This window comes from Triturus cristatus, chromosome 2_1 (assembly GCF_964204655.1).
Source record: "Triturus cristatus chromosome 2_1, aTriCri1.1, whole genome shotgun sequence".
Taxonomy (NCBI): domain Eukaryota; kingdom Metazoa; phylum Chordata; class Amphibia; order Caudata; family Salamandridae; genus Triturus; species Triturus cristatus.
The window spans coordinates 78,753,060-78,773,023 of NC_140581.1; the positions used below are offsets into that span (position 1 = coordinate 78,753,060).

Sequence of the window (19,964 nt, forward strand, 5' to 3'; positions counted from 1 at the left end):
CATACACACTCTTCTGCCCTTCCCACGCCACAAGCTGCCTCTCTCTCCTGCAATTCACGCGCAAAGCTTAGGAATCTAGGCGCTGGGACTCTGCTCCTGCATTGCTGCTCAAGTCCTCAGTCCACAGACGTGCCCGTGCTCCCTTCGCCTATTCTCAGGGAATCATGTCTATTTCTTTTCAGTGGGGCAAATGGGAAGGCGAGGGGCAGGCCTGTGGAATGCATGTGTGGATGTGAAAGCATGGAACTGCCTTCCCTGTGTTTCTTAGTGCCTTTTTCCATGGGACGCGTGTGTTAATTTTGCCAAATCATTAAAGGGAAAATATATAAATTGTATTTTTTTTAATATTGAAAATAATGGTTGGTAGTTTTTAGGTCTCGCCTATGCTGCGCACATGCGTTACTTAGGCAAAAAGGCCTTTTGCAATCGATTTAGTTTTTCAGTAAAAAACGTGCATGCATTGCTTTGAGTGCAACGCGTGTACGTTTGACTATTTCCTTGCGGGAGCGAGCTTTAACATATGGTTCCTGCTCGCTCCCACAAGGGAAACAGCCGCAGGCCCCCTCATCTCCCCCCTCCTCCAGCTGCCTCTTTCAGCGCGAGGCGAGCACTGGTTCTTTTTTGGATCCATTTCACAGGGAAGCAGCTAAATGAAAGAAGAAAAGATGTTGTGAACCGTTTCTTCAAGTCACGGTTTTTAGTAAGTGAGGAGTGAGGGGCGCACTGGTTATTATCTTGAAACCCTGGTTACTCGCTCGTGGCTTCTGTTTCATTCGTTGCACTAGGTTGTTTCTTTCACAGTATTTTAATTTGTTCTTCTCTATCATTATTTAGAAATGTAGTTTACCTAGTCGTTAAAGAGGGAAGGTGTGTGGTGAGTGAGTCACAGTATGGTGTGATGTAATACTATGATGCCTTGTTTCACTTGCAATGCGCAGAAAAACTTTGGGTAGATGAAGGTGACCTTAAACCTTGAAAGTACTTTATGATATGCAAAAATCGGTAACTTTGCTGACATAAAGAAAACACAGCCCTAGACGTTTCTACAGGAAAGGATGCTAAAATTGTCTGCAGACGGACAAAACATTCAGGATCCCCTATTTTTCCAAAACCTCTCAGAACCCTAGCGTAGTAGAAAATAGTAATATTTTAGAGAATGTTGCGCGTGCAGTAAGTTTTGATTTCTCTTGTGCAACACAAGAGACTCCTTTCTTCATTTTTTGCTGTAATTCTTGACAAAAGAGCGTTTTAAAGTCCCTTTGACAGAACCAGTGGCTGAAACAGTGGAAAGACGTCGACGCTGCCAGCCGCGAGAGGCAGCTGCATCTGAGTGGTAATGAGGCCTCGAGACAGCGCCTCCTCGGTGGCCTCGCCACAGACAGTGACACGTCCGCCCACACAACCCTCTCTCTCAGCACATATCCTGCTTTTTACCTCTCTCCCCCCCTCCTCCCAGGTGGCCTGGCTGATGCAGCCATGAAAGGGCCAGGCAGTAAGTCTGGAGGCCTCACTGCTGACATTGGTGATATTTACAGAATGAAGACGATTTTAGATAAAACCCCTTGTCTCAGGCAGTGTTGAAGCGAGCCGTTTACTGTTCCCAGCTGGGTAGGTTCTACTTGTGCAGCGGGTGCAGTGGCACCGGGATCCAGAGGCCTGAGAGGCTCACTAGACCTTAATTATTGGCTGTGTGTCACAGTTGAAACAGTGGCCAGGGGGCTCCATTTCCTTCCTTGCACCAGGGCCAATGGCACACTGGCTAGTTACGTCACTGCAGCTTGACGTTTCAGAGCGCGCTGAGGGAGGACTCACTCTCTTCGTCATGTTATACCCCTGCGCAATGTCCTGCATTGATCCGTTCTAACACCTCCCTTGATGCAGCTGCTTCAAAGACTTCTCTCTCATACTAGCAGTGAGCGTCGCAGATGTCCCAAACATCTCCCATCACTGCTCTTTCAAAGACACTTCTCTTGCCATGGTCTCCTTCAAGGATATTTCTCTTGCAGAACCATGCGGAGACCCTTCAAAGTCATCTAATGTCAGATCCCACTGCTGAGCTGCAAAATATCTCCCATCACTGGACCTTGCAAGACATTTCATAGCCCCTTCAAAGATATCTAGGGCCATTGGAATTATGTGGCAGGGAAGCCTCACATTATGAAACACGGGTGACTAAATTATGCGGCAAGAAAAAGTAAATCATGCGTTGCAATGCAGCATATTTTTTGTAGTATTGCTTCATTATTTTGTGATTTATAGACATGGTGATACTGTCTGGGCAAATATTTGATCTGATTAGTATCAGTTTAACGACCAAATGCACATTTAAGCAATTGAAAGATGACCAGTTTTCCTATTTGAAGGGTGTTCCACGGCACCTGAACACGTCACCATGTTTTTAGTAACTTTTGATCAGTTTGAGCTAGAAACATTTTTTCTGTGCTAAAATCTGGATTATATGCAGTAGATGACAGATTACTTGGCAAACATGTGCAATTATGCAGCCTCAGAATTGCATAATTCCTGTAACCCTGAAGATATCTCATTCCATACAGACACTACAAAGACATCTTTGACACGCCAGAACCAGTCACTATCTACCACACTTTTCTCTCATCACAGCTCCTTCCATGACATCCATCTAATCACAGCCCAATACGACATATTTCTCTCACGCCAGAGCCCAGTGCTGATCTTCCAAAAATCTCTCATCATAGCTACTAAAAAGACCATCTCTCACCTAACAGGCCCTTCAAGGCTATCTCCCCCATCCAGAGCCTGCCCTGGATCTTCAATGACATTTCTTCCATGCCAGAACCCATCACTTAATTACCAAATATTACTCCCATTTCTTTCTTTGTGGGCACTTCAAAGGCATGTTTCTGTGAGACCAGCACAGCACCCTTCACAGCTTTGCTCTCATCACAGATCAGTGCAAGACACCCCTCTAATGCCACACCCAGCCCTCCTGTATTTTGCATATCTCTTCAATTTCCCAACACAACACCTTCCAAGACATTTCCTTTATTACAGCTCCATGGAGGTTATGTCTCTCATTCCACAGCCATCACAGCTCCTTCCAAGACATATATTTCCCCACAGGTCCTTCTACGAAGACATCGCATCCCTTACAAAGAATCAGCACAGCTGCTTGCAAAGCACGTAAACACAAAGCCTTTTTAGAATATCTGTGGCATCAAATATTCTACCAGGATCTCCACAAGAACATCATCAAAGCACTTTCTAAAATAGTTATGTCATCACACCTCTTTCTAAGGAAACTCTCTCTTCACAAACCCAGTGATTGTCTCTCTAGAACATCATTGTCATTGCAGGCTCCTCACAGACACCCAGACATCTCTCACGTTATATCCCCTCCGAAGACATCTCTCCGATCAAAGCATTCTCCAAGACATCGCTCTCATCTCAGTTAAACCCAAGATATTTCTCTCCTCGCAATCTCCTGTAAGACGTCAATCTCTCCAGCAGCGGCCTTGCCTCGGACCAAGACATCTCTCGAATCAGAGACCTCTGCAAGGCATCTCCCTCCTCACAACTTCTGTCAAGAAATGTCTCTCTTCACATCCCCTTACACTATATATACATATATATACACACACACACATATATATATATACACATACACACACCGCCTTTTAACAAGACCCCATCAAAGCTCAAGATATCATCTTATGACAGCTGTTTACAAGACACATCTCGCATCCCATCCCTTTCAAAGACACCTCTGTCATCACAGCCTCTTTAAAATCATCTCTCTCTAGTCACGCAGTCTATGAAAAGCTCAGTGTCACCGACCGAACCCCTGTTAAGATGGTGGAAGGTGCGCTCACTCCCCCTGCTATTTGTTTTCTACAGCTGCTAGTTCATTTTTGCTGATCCCTTTAAGGGAAGCGGTGTGTGTGGGGGGGGGTCAGAAAGAATCGACAAACCACCCACTGGTTTCAGGCTCTACCTGACAAGCTGACATTGTTTACAGGCACAAGCTCAGGCCTGCTGTGTGACAGCAAGAGCCAAACTGCCAAAGGTTATAATTGAAAACTATTCATATAAAAGTTGAAATCATTGGTAATCACTCTGGCTCGCATTTCATTCCATTGCTTTTCAGCTCGTCTTTGCAACTGCAGACCGGGACCAGCCAGATGTAAATCAAGATTGGCACCACTCCTAAAAGGACATCCCGCCGGAATTGTAGGCCCTGTACCTCTCTTTGGCAGAGGAAAAGCTGCACTCACGGATGAAGTCCAAGATGGCTGACACCGTCTGGGGTTGCTTGTGTTCCTGTTCAAAAGGGGGGGTGCCAAAGCAGTTCAAGTAAGACTGTTCTTACTGGGGCCAGACCACCTCTGGTATGCATATGGTTGGTGCCACTGCCGGACTGAGAATACAAACCAGTCCTGGCAATGAGGTCGGACCAGACCATCTTTTGTTACAGGGGGCCGATATTGCAGCACTGCTACAAAAACAGCTCCCAGTAACACAAGCATTGGCATAGCCAATAGGTCTCGCTTTTGGGATCTTATAAGTATTTAGTTATGCAGCACAATATCCTTGGTGCAACAACATCAACGGTTGCATGGCTAAACACTTATAAGGTCCCAAAAGCGAGACCTATTGGCTATGCCAATGCTTGTTTGAAAAAGTTGTAAAGCAGGTTTTGTGTTTTGGTAAAATTAGTCCTTCCTAAAATAGAAGGCATTGAAGTTACAGCTTTAGCACGTGGGGGGAATAACCTACTTAGTCAGTAACCTAGTTAGTCAGTATGCAAGTGACCTCATGGTGTGTGCCGTCACAGTCCATGATGTCACAATGTGTGGCATCACAGTAATTGACATCACGCGAAGTAACATCAGATAAGATCCCACACATTTGTTTTTAGTAGGAATATCATGAGTGCATTAAGCACATTACGAGATTTAACAAATTGTGCTTTAGGCTTGTGCTGCAAAAGTGGCACAATCCCAATGCAAAATGTGGGGCTCAACATATAGTACTAAAATTGTTTTTAAAACCCTGCTATAAAGAAATTGGCAACAAGGAGAAGCGTGGTACTACATCTGTTATGCTTAATTGGTTGCAAAATCTGCGTATTCTAATATTTTATGGGGCTAAGACATCTGTAGAGGTGCCCAGTAAATATCAGTGAATAATAATTGGTGAGAACTTTGGAGGTTAAAGTATTTGTCACAGAGATCTCTGCTTTGTGCTTTGTGTGGTCCCAGATCTGAATCAAAGTAGTGTAGGTTAATGTGTCTCTGGCAAAGCACATCATGTAATATGCAGATGACAGATTTTAATGTAGCTAGGTTAGTGGGCTAGTCACTGTGAGGACTGGTCTTACAAATGAGTAGCATTAAGGCAGGTGCCCAATTAACTCCCTCCCACTATCTGTATATTGAATAGAATGTTTATTCGTCCTTAAAATTGTTTCAGAAGACTATTTCTGCATAATTTGAGACTTGCTACTTTGGGCTGTTTTTTGGGCTGGAACTGGTCTGCGTGGGGCTGAATTTTGGCTTATATTTGAGCGGCTTTGGGCTTGGGATGGTTCTCAAAATCTGGCAACACTGGGGAGCACCAGTCGGGGATATAGTCTAAATAAAGAAGACGTTTACCCCAGTTAGCACTTTTCACCAGTTTTTGCCATGGAGCTGTGACTTTGTTTTATGCTATAGCCAGCTGCATTCCGAAAGAATAAATCTCAGTGTGCATGGATTTCAGACTCTTATTTATCTCGGCTGTTGAGACTTGCACTGTGGTGATATATGATTTAATGTCTTTGAGTTCTCTCATGAAGATTTTAGGGTTGAGTCGGACATGTTAGCAGTCAGTGGCTCATATCAATATTTTTCTTATTATTATCCACCACAGCCTCCTAAAAAGACGTTTGGCAGGACGTTTTGATTTTAGACATGAGCTCAGGGTGACACTATCTTAAACAACAGCCAGACTGGATATGATAGTGGTGTGGAGGCAATCACCAGGGGGATCAGAGTTCATATGTGCTCAGATAATAGTATTTCACACTGTATGTAATTACCAGCAAAAGCAATGTAGTTGGAGTCTTCTTAGGGCAAGGCAGTGAAATTTACTTGTGGGCGCACTTTATGGTGTTGGGAAATGACCCAAGTGATTGAGAGGTTCTCGGGATAGAATATGGGTGCGGGCCACACAATGGAGCCCAATCCAAGATGGCCACTCTCCAGTAGATTGACAAGGAGGAGGGCCGCTGGAAGTGAAGCAGGTAAGTTGGTAGTAGGCCGGAGGTCAGGAGAGAAAAAAGTCTGCTCTCTTATGAGCTGATGTGATGGGCATAGAATCTGCGGGAATCCAGGGCAGTTAGCAATGGGATCGGCAGCTGAGAGTGAGGGTGAAAGGCCATGCTGACCCACTCTAAAAGATCACCGGCGCAGCACGGGTTCTTGCTCCAAGTTCAGTAGTGGGTGGTAGGCCGCCAGCACCAACAAGCCTGAGACAGTCAGGGCTACCTTCAAAGGACTATTGGGCATGAACAGGTATGTTCAAATTCACTAGAGAAGCCTGATGAGAGTAGTATGACTCTTGGTCAATTTGATATGGCAGCGATCAAGCTTGCAGTTAGTAAAAGCTTGAAAGAGAGGGTCTCTTGGCCTGATGGAGTCATGATGGCGATCGGATTCTCCATCAATAAGATTGGCAAGCCATCATTCATGTGTTCCATAGCAGTGGCGAGCTCGTCAGAAGGATGTGAGTGCATCCCAGCACCCCAGGAGTCAGACACCTTACCAGTGTTTGCTATCATTCTCATTGCCCACTTAACAGTGGGCTCGATAGGAGCCCGGCTGAGCAAAATCACTCGCCTGCCTGCGTATGTCAGCCCCATCACTAGAGAGCCATCTCTTGGCAAGTTCAATCTCCTTGCTAATAACACCAGCAATCCTTGCAAGGGAATTATCGATAGTGAACTTAGCGAGGGTGCTCCCTTACATTTACCTATACTCATATGGATGCCGTCTCTGCTATTACTGGTAGATGAATATTTGTGGGGTCTTATATGGCTGTGGATGGGCACAGATGGACCCACTCTTGGCCCAGTCTTCACAGGGGCTCTTCCTGGGCACCTCCTCTGCTGTGGGAAATAAATAAATAAATCTGGTATTTGTAAAGCGCAAACTACTCACACTTATGGGTCTCAAGGCTCTGGGGGCCATTGTGGAAATTAAGTGAGCTATTGCCCAGAGTCACATGGTGCTGAGCTGATCTGCCGCCGGGGATCGAACCGTGACCCCTGTGCTCCGAAGTCAGCTGCCCTGGCCGCTGCACCACACCTCTCCACGAAGTGACCGTGCACTACATTCCTCTGGGGCTACTCTGCTCCTTCCCCCGCCCCTCCTGCTTGCACTGGCTTGTGGGCCTAAGAGTACAAGATCCTGCCAAACAAACTCTGCTTCTACTGCATTCATTGAAATAATGTCAATCTACGCCTGACTCTAGTTACTAATGTCCTAAGGGCTGCTGCAGGGAGCAGACCTCCACCATCTTGGTCTAGTTCACTTATTGTTCCAATTTATAAGAGAGAGATAAAGCAGGTCCCATTTGTTACAGACCACTATGTCTACTGGTTCTTATAGCAAAAGTCACAGGTATAGATTTACTGGCCAAATTGGAAGGCTGAATGGAGCAGAACTCTATTCTCTCTAACGACTAATATGGTTTTTGACAGGCTTAAGGCACTATCAAACAATGCGTTAACCTGTTTATAATAACCTCTAAATATAAATATTTCCAGATGTGGCAGTGTGCACCAGGCATTCATGGACCTGTCTAGTGCTTTCGACCAGGCAAATCAAACTAGACTTTGGTCCAAATTGACATCCTTGTGTGTGGAAGTTTCTATTGTCCATTTGCTCTGCTATTCTCATATGGGAGTTCATCAAGGATGTATTCTGGCCCCATTTTTTTAACTCTTTATTTCAATGATCCAGACAAATGTCTGGAGTTAAAGCGTGTAGGACATGCCTCGGGTGCGCTCATGTGCGATTCTTGTGCTCCTCTACCCTAATGACGCGTTCTAATAGCCTGAACCACTAATGGCTACAAAAACGTATCCATTCCGTTGCAGATTTTATGGAGGACCTGGACCTCTAAACAAACTTGGCAAAATCCTTTGTTACGATATGTCAATCACACAATCAATCAGTACATTTATAGAGCGTGCTACTCACCCGTGAGGGTCTCAAGGCGCTGGAGGGAGGGGGGCGGTGTCGCTACTGCTTGAAAAGCCAGGTCTTGAGGTGTTTCCTGAAGGTGAGATGGTCCTCGGTCGCTATGTCACTATGAAAACTCCCCCTCATTTTGACGTTTGCACAAGCATACATAGGTGAGAACTTGTCAGTATTTAGGAGTTCCCCTGGACTGTGTTTTTTAATGGGATCCCCTTCAAAATCTTAGAATACAACAGTTCAAAAGGTCGATGGAACCAGTCTTCTGGTTTGATAATATGTTGGACTCTAATACCCCAAACAAAACATTGCCAATTCATGAGAGTGATCTGGTTTCCATAGCACGTTGTAGGGCGGACTTATGGGTCTACATGGATTTAAAGGGCATGAAATCTGTAGAGAATGCCTTCTTACAGATGTTATTGGCTGTTTCAAAAAGTACCTGCACTTTTGTCATTTTGAGGTAGAAATTACTTAGCCGGATAACTTAGTTGTGTTTTATTTGTTCACCTTATGGCTCTATATTTGGTTCCATCCACAGACAAAATGTAAGTGCCTGGTAATTTCTGACTTCTTAGTTTTGGAGTGTGGGCAACAAATTCCCTGGGTGCAGAATAGAAGAGAATGGTTCGACCGGCTAGGGAAATCAAACCTTTTTTCTAACTCAAAATTAATTAATCCCCTAACAAAAGGCACCTTGAACCTTTTATGCCTTAGAAGGGCCGGTATTTAAATGAGTTTAGTAAATCCTGCGTGCATGCTTACACTGCGATCTCTACCTCTAGTGATATTGCTCTATATCTTATTTCACCACAGATTCCTTTTAACTCAGTTTAGGGTAAATAATGTTCACCTTTCACTCACTTTTACCAAGAAGCGTTTATGGAAGGAGGACTGCTTTTATGTCTGTGTGACAATCTCTATGTGCAAACAACATCACACTTTTGTGCTTATTAATTTTAGTTTAAAATGCCATCTATGAAACAGTTCTTTCTACCTCCATTGTGTTCACTCCGATGCATATGCCCACTCTTCTTTTTTGCAGCAACTTTCATTAAACAATATTTGCTTCATGGTAGTTAGTTTTATTGATCTGTCCACTAGAATTAGAAACTCAAGATCAAAGATCTAGGTGGAAATTTGTTAACTTTGTACAAATGTTTAAGGTTTTCTGACGCCTGAGAAAATTATATTGTTTGTTTTTATTATGATGTATTTTGTATCTTTTTTTGTTTCAAAGCAGAATAAATTTTTTCTTGGCTCAACTTGACTTGAATGGATAAGACCTAATTTTCTTCAACTCAATGATTTTCATCTGAACTTCTCATATTTGGCTACAAGCAGTGCTTAATTTGTAAAAAAAAATGAGATCCCAGGGCCCAAAATATTCCTTGGGAGTCCACTGCAACGGGCATATCCCCAGCTCTTGCTTTCACTGCCAAATGCCAGTGACATCAGTAACTATCTGTTAGTTTTTTAAAAATGTATGAAATTGTCAATGAGGAATTGAGCTAAAGAAGAAAAATAGACACAGAGCGCCCCCATGTGGTGGATAAAAATGTCTCTGTGTTTAGAAAAGGTGCAGGTGCCGCGGCACGGCAAACACCTGCAAAAATTAAGGTCTGGCTGTCAGCTGGAGATCCATGTTATCATTGCTTGATATTGTAGTATCGTTGACCTACACTTAACGCAAGCACCTAGCAAAATTTCTAAATCTTTGTTTTGGATACTGATGTTTCTTAAAGACTCTAATTGTACACAGTGGTAAGAAGATGCTCCCTCCAAGTGAACAGGCTAAAACTCTACTTCTGTTTTTCAAACTCCTGGACCAGTTATTGCGGGTTGTTATTAATTCTAAAATGGCATATACATGTGTTCCTTATGCTAGATTACCTAAACATTTGTAGAATGCATACAACATGCCTAGAAGTCTGTTGCTTGTGCAATCATAAATTTCACAAAGTAGATCATAAATCCACTGTTTTTTTTACAAACGCGTCAATCACCTCACATTGCACTACCTCTTTATTAAGATCTCCCTCAAGTCTCCGATATGCGAATTCCTTAAAAACAAGCACCTCTTGGAAAGTCCAAAATTCAGTTTGAATTTCATGGACACCACTCACTGTCAGTGCAGGAACGTATCCATCATATGAAACACACTCCCACTTGACCTACAAATCTCGTCCTCTAGCCTTCAGACAAAAGCTGATCTCACAGTAGCTTGGTTGGGCATTAAAAAACGCCAGTGAGAAGACATTGGCTGGGGCAATGGGCAGTATAGAAATGCAATCAATTGTACTATTTCACCAGAACCCTGCATTCATTTATTCAGATCTACCACCTTTTTCCTATTTTTCTAGGTCGAGCATTCAGCATCACGGCTCCCAAAGACCAATCAACCAGCTCTTGCTCCCTTTGCAGTTAATGCCTTACATCTCCACCAGGCACAAAGGTATCACTCACCAGTGGAGTTTGAAAACTCTTCCTCTGCACAGGCCACACAAGCAAAGCAACAGCTGGGCTTCCCTTCTATGGGGGCCTTCCGGTACCCTGGGCGGCAGCTCTCACTGCAGACAGAGCGAGGGATCTGTAAAGTAAGAGGATGATGAAGAAATATAAACTTTAAAGACCTAAAAAAGGACCATCAGGGACCATCAAAGTCCAGTGCTGCTTAAGAGAGACTCATCTGCTCAAGGTACTCCTTGACCTTTGCTATTGACACACGCGACAAAGGGGGGTTATTCACAGTTCAGGCTGAAACCAAGGCCAGCTTGTGGGCTCAGTGTTAGGGCTGTTCAATAAGTGCCCCAGACTCTGGTTAGGCCTGACAATGACATTTTTATTCTCACAGGCGAGACACTTACACTCAAGCACACAGTGGCCTGACTACCTATTGAGTGAATGGGCAAGAGAAATATGCATCTAAAATATGTCGCAGAAGAAGATTCAAGAAACCATTCATAACATCAATGTATTGTGCTGTGACAAGTATTATCTTCCTGTTAAACTAGGCATATCGCATGACAAGGCTATACAAAGTCTACATGTATGGTAAGACAGAGGTGGGTCAGAGCTCTCCTTCAGGTGGTCTTGGCCTTCCTTAAGGATGTAGTACTTTTGGCTTCCAGTCATGTAGAGACACATTCTATGCAAGGCTGACAGAATTATTATAATCATACATTAAATAATTATGAATTAGAGAACAGGGATGAAAAGTGAATAAAACAATACATGGTTTCTCATACATGTAATGAGGCTTTTGTAATATTTGTTTTGATTTGAGCCATTCTTCATGAAAGGGCATATTGAAATAGAGTACAAAGTGTTCCAGGTGTATCAGTTTGTCTTTCAGTGAAGTGGATTGGGGTCAAACATTTTGTCAAACACAGAGTAACAAGGTGATGGAAGAAATGCTTGAACCATCACTGGGAGCTGCTTTCCAGTTTTAGTTTTATACCCGCTGTGCCACTCTTGAGAGATGTGCATATCGGTCCTTGTAAGTAAACTGGGGGCCTCATTTATGAGGCACCCAGCTGCATTTTTGCGCTGCCAGAGCGTTACTTTTTTTGATGCGCCTTGGTGCAATGTGCTGTAGCATATTTACAAGGCCACGCAAAGCCACTTTGCATGGCTTTTCATGGTGTTGTAAATAAGTGCTCCTCTCATGCAGAACACTGCATGAAAGGAGCGTTCTATGGGTGTTGATGTGGGCGTTCCCATGCAACACCCACGGAATCTGAAGCATTCCCAGATTTACGAGGAATCGTGGGGAGGTATAGGAGTGACGCAACAAGAAGAAATACTTTTATTTCTCCCCATTCTTTCCTCTTTCTATGCGGCCTGCATGACCAGATTAGTATGTTTGGCAAATGTGTATTTGATTCCATTTTTAAATGGTAACATAACTTAACTGCAATGTTTAAATAAGTCTAGACATATGTAATCTTTAATACAACAATTGTGAAAAGTTTTGAGAGAGGGCACTGGTGTGTTTTTCTTCCATTCGGAAGGCACAGCATTAAAATGTTTAAAGACCACTGCAATATAATAGGACACTTTAAATAAAGCAGGCCTAATGGCTTTGTCGGGATTACCTCATTAAAAGACCAATAATCGCATGTTGAAATAATTTCTATATCACTGAAGTCAGTAACCACTATTTCCAGCAATCATTATTGCCAATAAACATAGAACATAAACCATCGTCAACAATGCATGTTTAAATAAAGCAGTCTTAAACCATCATATAATATTCCCTTATCTTTCTTAAACCACTTGAGACAACTAAACATGTAATAAAACCCCCCATTTCTAGAGCTCTCTTCAGTCCCAGACTAGAGAATAAAAAACCCAACCTTCAAAGTCCTTAAAACACTGATGAAAATCCTGGGGGGGGGGGTCATAAATTCCACCCACCTGGAAACTGATGGTCATCTTTTAAATTCCCTTGGAGGGGGGCCGCCGTGACTCCTGCTGCTCCCCATACTACTCCTTTACTGCATTAGTGGTGCCCCTGTCATCCTAGGGCCTCCGCAAGGAAGCAAACTTTAGGAGATGAAGCCCCATAGGGATTATGGGAAGTTCTCTCTCAGGAGCTTTGCATGTTAAATGAGCAGCTTCAGCCATGGTTGCTCTTTGTTGCTTGGGGCTACTTGACCAGTGTCTTCTTTTTCATTTATGGCATTTGTTCTTGAGTGTGCTAAGTCCCACCTGGGACCCTACGATGCTCTCTGTGCTGGGGCTGCATGAGGAGCCCATTTCCACCCTGCAAAGACAGCACTGCTGTTTAGTGGTGCAGGAACAAGCAACTGCGATATCCTTGCTTGCTCCATGTGGGCAGGGTGCTGTTTTTGCAGAAGCTGCCTTGCTCCCCTCAGACACAGCACACAGAGAGGTGGGGAGCCCACCCCATTTGTGTGGGTAGCAACAATACTCCCCCTTCCTCTCTCTTCATCGGGGGTCCTGGGCCCCAATCAGGAGCACACAGGCTTTTCATGTCTTCGGGGACCTGGGGAGACATCCCTTTCCCTACTTACACATATGCCAATTTCTGAGGGGTATCAGTTCAAGAGCATGGTGCAGGAGCGACGCAACTTCAAAATGAAATATATCAAGACACACAAGGCCACCTTTCGTGGTCCTGAGTGGCTTCATATTTCTTGAGTTATGCAATCAGTGCAAATTGCTGTGTTGTATTATTTTGCACCACGGAGGCATTCCCATGGATGTTACGTTGTGAGGGAAACAAGGAAAAATTGTTTATTTCTCCTCGTTTTTTCCTCTTTTAATGTGTACTTCATTCTGCAGCACAAATAGAAAGAGGAAGAAGCCTCAAGGGATTGTTTTTGTGTAGGAAGGTGTTACTTCCTGCACAATAACAATGCAAGGCAATTTGCCTGCGCTGCATTGTGTGACTGCCATAAATAAGGCCACGAGTGAATTAAAAATCAAGAAGCCTATTCATGTTGGTAGACACTCTAGGGGATATTTATCAAAGTGTTGCATCGCCCTTGCGCCATGCATGGAGGAGCAAGGGCTATGTGGCAATAAAGTAAGATTTATCAAGCCATGCAAGGCCACCTTAGGTGGTGCTGCATGGCTTGATGAATCTAGAGTAAAGCAACATATCGCAAATCATGTTGCGTTGCTCTGCCCCAGGCAGATGTTCGATTGGCTGAGTGTGGGTGTTCCCATGCATCTACCCATGGATTTTGCCAGTGTTCCAGATTTAGCATTCCTGTAGAAATGGAAATGCGTCAAAATTCTACACCTCCCCATGTGAGGTGTAGCAAGGTGTAATATTTTTATTTCTTCTCATTGTTTACTTTTTCTATGTGTGCTGCATTTTGCAGCACACAGAGAAAGAGAATAATCCCTCAGATGACAGGGTGCATGCATTGGTGCTTGGCAGCCTAAAGTGCGCCAGTGCAAGGAAAGGAAAGGAAAGGACAGGATTAAGTAGTGCAGTTATATACAGCCAGTTAGAAAGATAATTTGTTTAAAAGATGAACTCATAAAATAAAATGGACATTTATGTGCTAAATATTAATCCATGTTATTGGCTGACTGTTTCATGCTAGATTTTTTAGATCTCGCCTAGGCAGTGCTTGCGCTGTTTCGTTGAGACATGCAGTATACACTATAGCGTGGAAGCTTCGTGGAAGGTCCGCTCACTCTCCACCCATCATTTTCATTGGTTTGTGTCTTAAATGCCTTCTTCTGATTGGTTGTAGGTTTGTTAGTCCCTCCTTATGATGGACATGTCTTCATTTGTGTCCTTCCATGGCTACTGGCCCCTTTACAGTACAGATTACTTTCTTACTGTGCCTCCCCCCCATTGCATTGCCAATGTTTGTTTTATTTGTCTCTGGCCTCCCCATCTGATATCTCCGTTTATTTATTTATGATGAATACAACCCACACCTGGCTCGAACCCTGTTCTCCAGCTCCAACTGCAGCGTTAAATGTTGAGCCACCTTCTCCCTTCGATTCTCTGCACCGTTTGTTTCAGTTGGTTTCAGCTGCTACATTTGACCGTGTTTTTTTTTATTTTATCTGTCTCAGCCCTCCATGTGTGTTGTGTTTTTTTTATTTGTCTCTCCCCACCCCCCTCGGAGATCATGGTTTATTTATTTATATATAGGTGATACAGCCCACACTGAGACTCGAACCCTGCTCTCCAGCTCCAAAGTCGGCAGCTTTATATATTAAGCCACCTCCTCGCTTCAAGACAAGCCCCTTAAAGGGGTTTATCTTTGTTTCCCTCACCGAGTCACCCTCCCACCATGCACCCACCCATAACCCTTTCCTCCCTCTCACTTTCCCTGAGCTACCCCGTAAGTGCATGGGAAGTGTACAAGCGCTATCACTTTAAATGTAAACAGCCTCCGAGCTCTCTTCCAGAGCCCCTCCCTGCCAGCTCTCACAACATCCATGAACAGTGCATTAGAAGAGGAAATGTCGACCTTTGAAGTGCCGTGCTCCAGCCATGCAGGATCTGCAGAATGGACCAGTTAATATCAGTTTTGCAGTCCCAGGCTTTCCTTTTACAACTTCTTGTGTTTAGGTGTTTTAGACCATATGGTACACTATAAGTCAGTTTTTTTACATTGAAATCCATAACCACGAAAGGGTTATTTTGTCAGCAAGTAGTTCAGGGGTGTCGTCAAAGATTGTCTGTGGTCGGCTGCCATGGCAACTGCTGGAGACATCATCATATGTAGCCGTGCCAACAGTCTTACTTCATAGCGGGCTCATTGCATTGTGTGACCCTGGTCAAATCACTTCATCTCACTGCCACCCAGCGGCCTTGTTTGGAGGAATTGGAAGTGTTTGGAAACAGGCTTTGGATCGGCATTCACAGTTTGCAGTCCCTTTGAAATGCTCTACGGCCATCCAGTAAGAGTACCTCTGAGTCTGGTCAAGGAAGGCTGGGAGCAATCTCCCAGGACACCTCCCCAAGATGTATTTAACTGCATATTGGCCATCAGGAACCAGACTCGGCGTTTCAGAAAACTTGCTGAGGCAAATCTGGAAGCCAGCCAGGAGGAAATGAAATGTTGGCAGGACCAGAACATCACTCTGATCGAGTTTCAACCTGGTCAGAAGGTTTGGGTACTGGCCCCAGTGGAGCCTTGTGCGCTCCAAGATAAGTGGACCGGTTCATTTGAGGTTGTGGAGCGCAAAAGTCCAGTTACCTACTTGGTGGACTTTAAGTGTACCAAGAACCCCTTGCGGGTCTTGCATGTGAACCGCCTGACGCTCCACTTTGAGAGGTCTGAAGTGGGCATGCTTCTTGCCACAGATGCTGGAACAGAGGAGGAGATTGAGCCTCTTCCTGACCTCCTGTGTGCAGGAGAGAAGGATGGGTCAGTGGAGGGTGTGGTCCTCTCTACCACACTGACCCCGGAGCAGCAGAGAGATTGTCGCCAGCTGTTGCGGCAATTTCCTGATTTGTTTTCCCTGGTACCTGGTGTCACTGAGTGGTGCGTCCATGAACTGGACACCGGGGACAGTCCTCCTGTCAAGCACAAGACTTACAGAGTGACTGACAGGGTCAGGTCCTACATTAAGGGGGAGGTCTCCAAAATGTTTGCCCTAGGGGTGATTGAGTCCTCTAGCAGCCCTTGGTCCAGCCCCATGGTCTTGGTCCCAAAAGCTGCAGCGCCTGGTGCCACCCCTGAACTTAGTTTCTGTGTGGACTACCGAGGTCTCAATTTGGTCACGAAGACCGACGCGCACCCCATCCCCAGAGCTGATGACCTCATAGATCGGTTAGGGGCTGCCCAGTACCTCAGCACGTTTGATCTAACGTCTAGGTACTGGCAGATCGCCTTAACTGATGGGGCAAAGGAGAGGTCAGCATTCTCCACACTAGATGGGCACTACCAGTTCCGTGTGATGCCCTTTGGGATGAAGAATGCCCCAGCCACCTTTCAGTGGTTGGTCAACCAGGTGTTGGTTGGGCTGGAGGATTTCAGAGCCGCCTATCTGGATGACATTGCAGTGTTTAGTTCCTCCTGGGAGGACCACATGCGCCACCTCTGGGAAGTGCTGATGGCTCTGCGCAGAGCAGGGCTCACAATCAAGGCCACTAAGTGCCAGCTTGGGCATTGTTCTGTGGTATACTTGGGACACCAGGTTGGGAGTGTCCAGGTGGCGCCCTTACAGCCCAAGATTGAAACCATCCTGGCTTGGGAGCCCCCAAGTAACCAGACCCAGGTGAGGGCCTTCTTAGGACTCACGGGTTACCACAGGAGGTTTGTCAAGGGGTATGGCAACATTGTTGCACCCTTGACTGAGCTGACTTTCAAGTAGCAGCCAAAGATTGTGAACTGGACTGACACCTGTCAGAAAGCTTTTGGTGCCCTCAAGACTGCCATGTGTACAGCACCCGTATTCCAGGCGCCCAATTTTGCCAAGGAATTTATTGTCCAGACAGATGTTTCAGAGCATGGGGTGGGGGCCGTTCTGTAACAGATAAATGAGGATGGACTAGACCAACCTGTAGCCTTCATCAGTAAGAGGTTACTTCCACGGGAACAGAGGTGGAGTGGAATTGAGCGTGAGGCATTTTCTGTGGTCTGGGCACTGAAGAAGCTGAGACCATACCTGTTTGGGACTCACTTCTGGGTTCAGACAGACCACAGGCCCCTCAGATGGTTGATGTAGATGAAGGGTGAAAATCCCAAGTTGTTGAGGTGGTCCATTTCCCTACAGGGTATGGACTTCACGGTGCAACACCGCCCTGGTACAGAACACGCCAATGCTGATGGTCTGTCCAGATTTTTCCACCTTAGTGATGAGAACTCCCAAGGGGGTGGGTACTTCTCCCCACATTTCAGCTGGAGGGGACACGTGTTAGACCTGGCACCATTGGCATGGGTCTCCCTTTCATTTTTCGCTGTTGTCTCCTCTGTTTTTGCTGGTATTAGATGCTCTGGGCGCTGTGCCACTGCCATTCAGTGCCACAGCGTGAATGCTTCCTGTGTAAATATGACATGTGAATTGGTATATCCATGATTGGATTATTTGGTTTACCTGTTAGTCCCTAGTAGAGAGGCCTGTGCGTGCCCAGGGCTGGTAAACCAAATGCTGCTGGTGGGCCTGCAGCACTGGTTTGTGCCACCCACAGAAGCAGCTTGTAAAGTGTGTCTCAGACCTGCCACTGCAGAGTCTGTGTGCAGTCCAGAACTGCCATCTTGGCTGTGAAGTGCACCCCCTTCCCAGCCCCTGAACCTTCCCTTGGCATAATGTAAGCCACCCCTATGGTAGGGTGCATTGTATGTGTAAGGTAGGACATGCCTTGTAAGTATGACCCCTTTTGCAACAGCAGTGATACCACTTTTTCTAAGCATATCCGATATATCGATTCTTGTGAGGACTCTTCACCAAAGCTCTAAGAGCTGTTCTTATAAGTGTCATTGCTTCTAATGAAAGAGTTATTAGTTCTCTTAAGACTTATTTCAATTACTTTCTCTTTGTTGTGCACTGTATAAGACAAATGAGCGGGCTAACACACTGGCCTGTGCACATTCCTGTGTTCTGTAAGCCTCAGGTTCAAGTTAAAGCGGGATAGGCTCAGCCTTTCATCTTCAGAAGGGTTCCAAAAATGAGTACTGTTGCCTTGAATAATCTTTTAGACAGCCTGTGTAGCCTGCTCCTGGCCTTGTACATCATATACATGATCCTTACGGTTTCTGGTAAGGATGCTGTCTATTGTGCCTGCCCCAGAAGGCTGCTATTTGTGCAACGTTGGCCAGTGTGGCACAGTGCCCCAGAAGGTGGATGAAGTGCTTACAGACGCTTTGTTCTTAGTCTTACTGTTCTCTCCTTAACCCTGCAGGCCTCAGCCCGAAGATGCTGTCAAGTGGGGCGAATCCTTCGACAAGATATTACTACACAAATGTAAGTTTTGGGCCTTCCTTACTCCTGCCACCCTAATGTAGTGAACATTGATCAATGTAGCCTTCACTGCAAAGAGCCAAAAAGCTTTTAAATAACCAGAAGTTTATGGTGAATGTTTTAATGCATAAAAGACAGTCATCCCATCGTGCAGGCCCTGTCGCTCTCGAGTACCTGCTCCTACTTCTCTTCCTACAATACCCAATAACTATTTTAACTAGTAAATTACGAAAAATGTTCTTTAAGAAGCATTGCTTTGCTACATTGAAAGAAAAATCTTGCTGATGCAATTTAACCCTTCTTGTTGCTCTTCTCCTGCCTCCCCCCACCCCCGGCCCCAATGGTACAGTATAAGGATGGCAGCTAAAATGCAAAAACATTTTATTGGGCGGATTTTGGTACCCGATCTTGGTAGCAGCTTGTGTCTTGTACCGATGCAATAGGTCTCGCATTTACGCAAGGTTAAGCTATTTTCATCGCAAATAACAATGCCTTTTATTTTTGTTTTCTTTTTTAAAACATAAATAAAAAGCATTGTCATTTACAATTACATTGCATGTAGCTAATATTATTTTATTCAAATCTTGTACTTTAAGTGATATGACCACCGAAGGCCCTGATTCTAAATTAAAAACAGAGCTTTGGAGTATACCATTTCCCGCTGAAAGGCAATATTTCTCTCCATGTGATCCCATACCTGGCTTGTCACGCAGTTTGGTGCTTACTTTCCCTCCATGTTAAAGAACAGTAGATTTTTCAGCACCCAGGCTAATGTGCTGCATAGCTAAATACATATAAGGTTCCAAAGGCGACACCGATGCATTGCAAATGCTTGTGTGCTATCTGTGATCCTACCACTGTGAAGTTGTCACTCGGAGAACTGCAGGATGAAAATTAATTTCTACAAACTTTGCTACCAGCAATAAAGCAGAATGGTTTTTCACACTGTAGTGCTGTAAAGGCTACTTTTTCTCAAGTTAGCACCCCCATAAATCTGGGCCAAATCTTAGCACCATTTTAGACATTTCCCAGCCATTGCATATTGGGTTATGTTACCAGCCCTGTAGTTTAACCAAGCCTGTTTGCACTGCTGTTACAATTTCTTTGTTGTATACCATGGATTCTTGAGACCTGTTGCCTGACCATACTTGTCTTTTATTCTTACATAGTGAAGTCAGTGGAGTTTTTTAATCTACAGCGTTATCCATTCCTCAACTCCTGTGAATCTAGCAATGAAACTGAAGATAATATTTCCCAGGCCCGAAAGGGTTATTCAGCTCCATGTTGTACAATTAAAAGAAGATTCTGTCTCCAAAGAGTCTACAGCTGAACTTATAG

At 44.7% G+C, this 19,964-nt stretch overlaps 1 protein-coding gene across 1 annotated transcript in view; it reads right to left on the reverse strand.

Annotated features, from left to right (window-relative positions):
- The window catches only part of LOC146863778 (vomeronasal type-2 receptor 26-like), a 78,529-nt gene that overhangs the window by 40,175 nt on the left and 18,390 nt on the right, over nucleotides 1-19,964 (reverse strand). Inside the window, exon 2 of the mRNA XM_085640678.1 lies at nucleotides 10,686-10,809. Within this exon, the coding sequence (XP_085496804.1) occupies nucleotides 10,686-10,809 (124 nt within the window). The remainder of the gene's footprint in view (nucleotides 1-10,685; nucleotides 10,810-19,964) is intronic.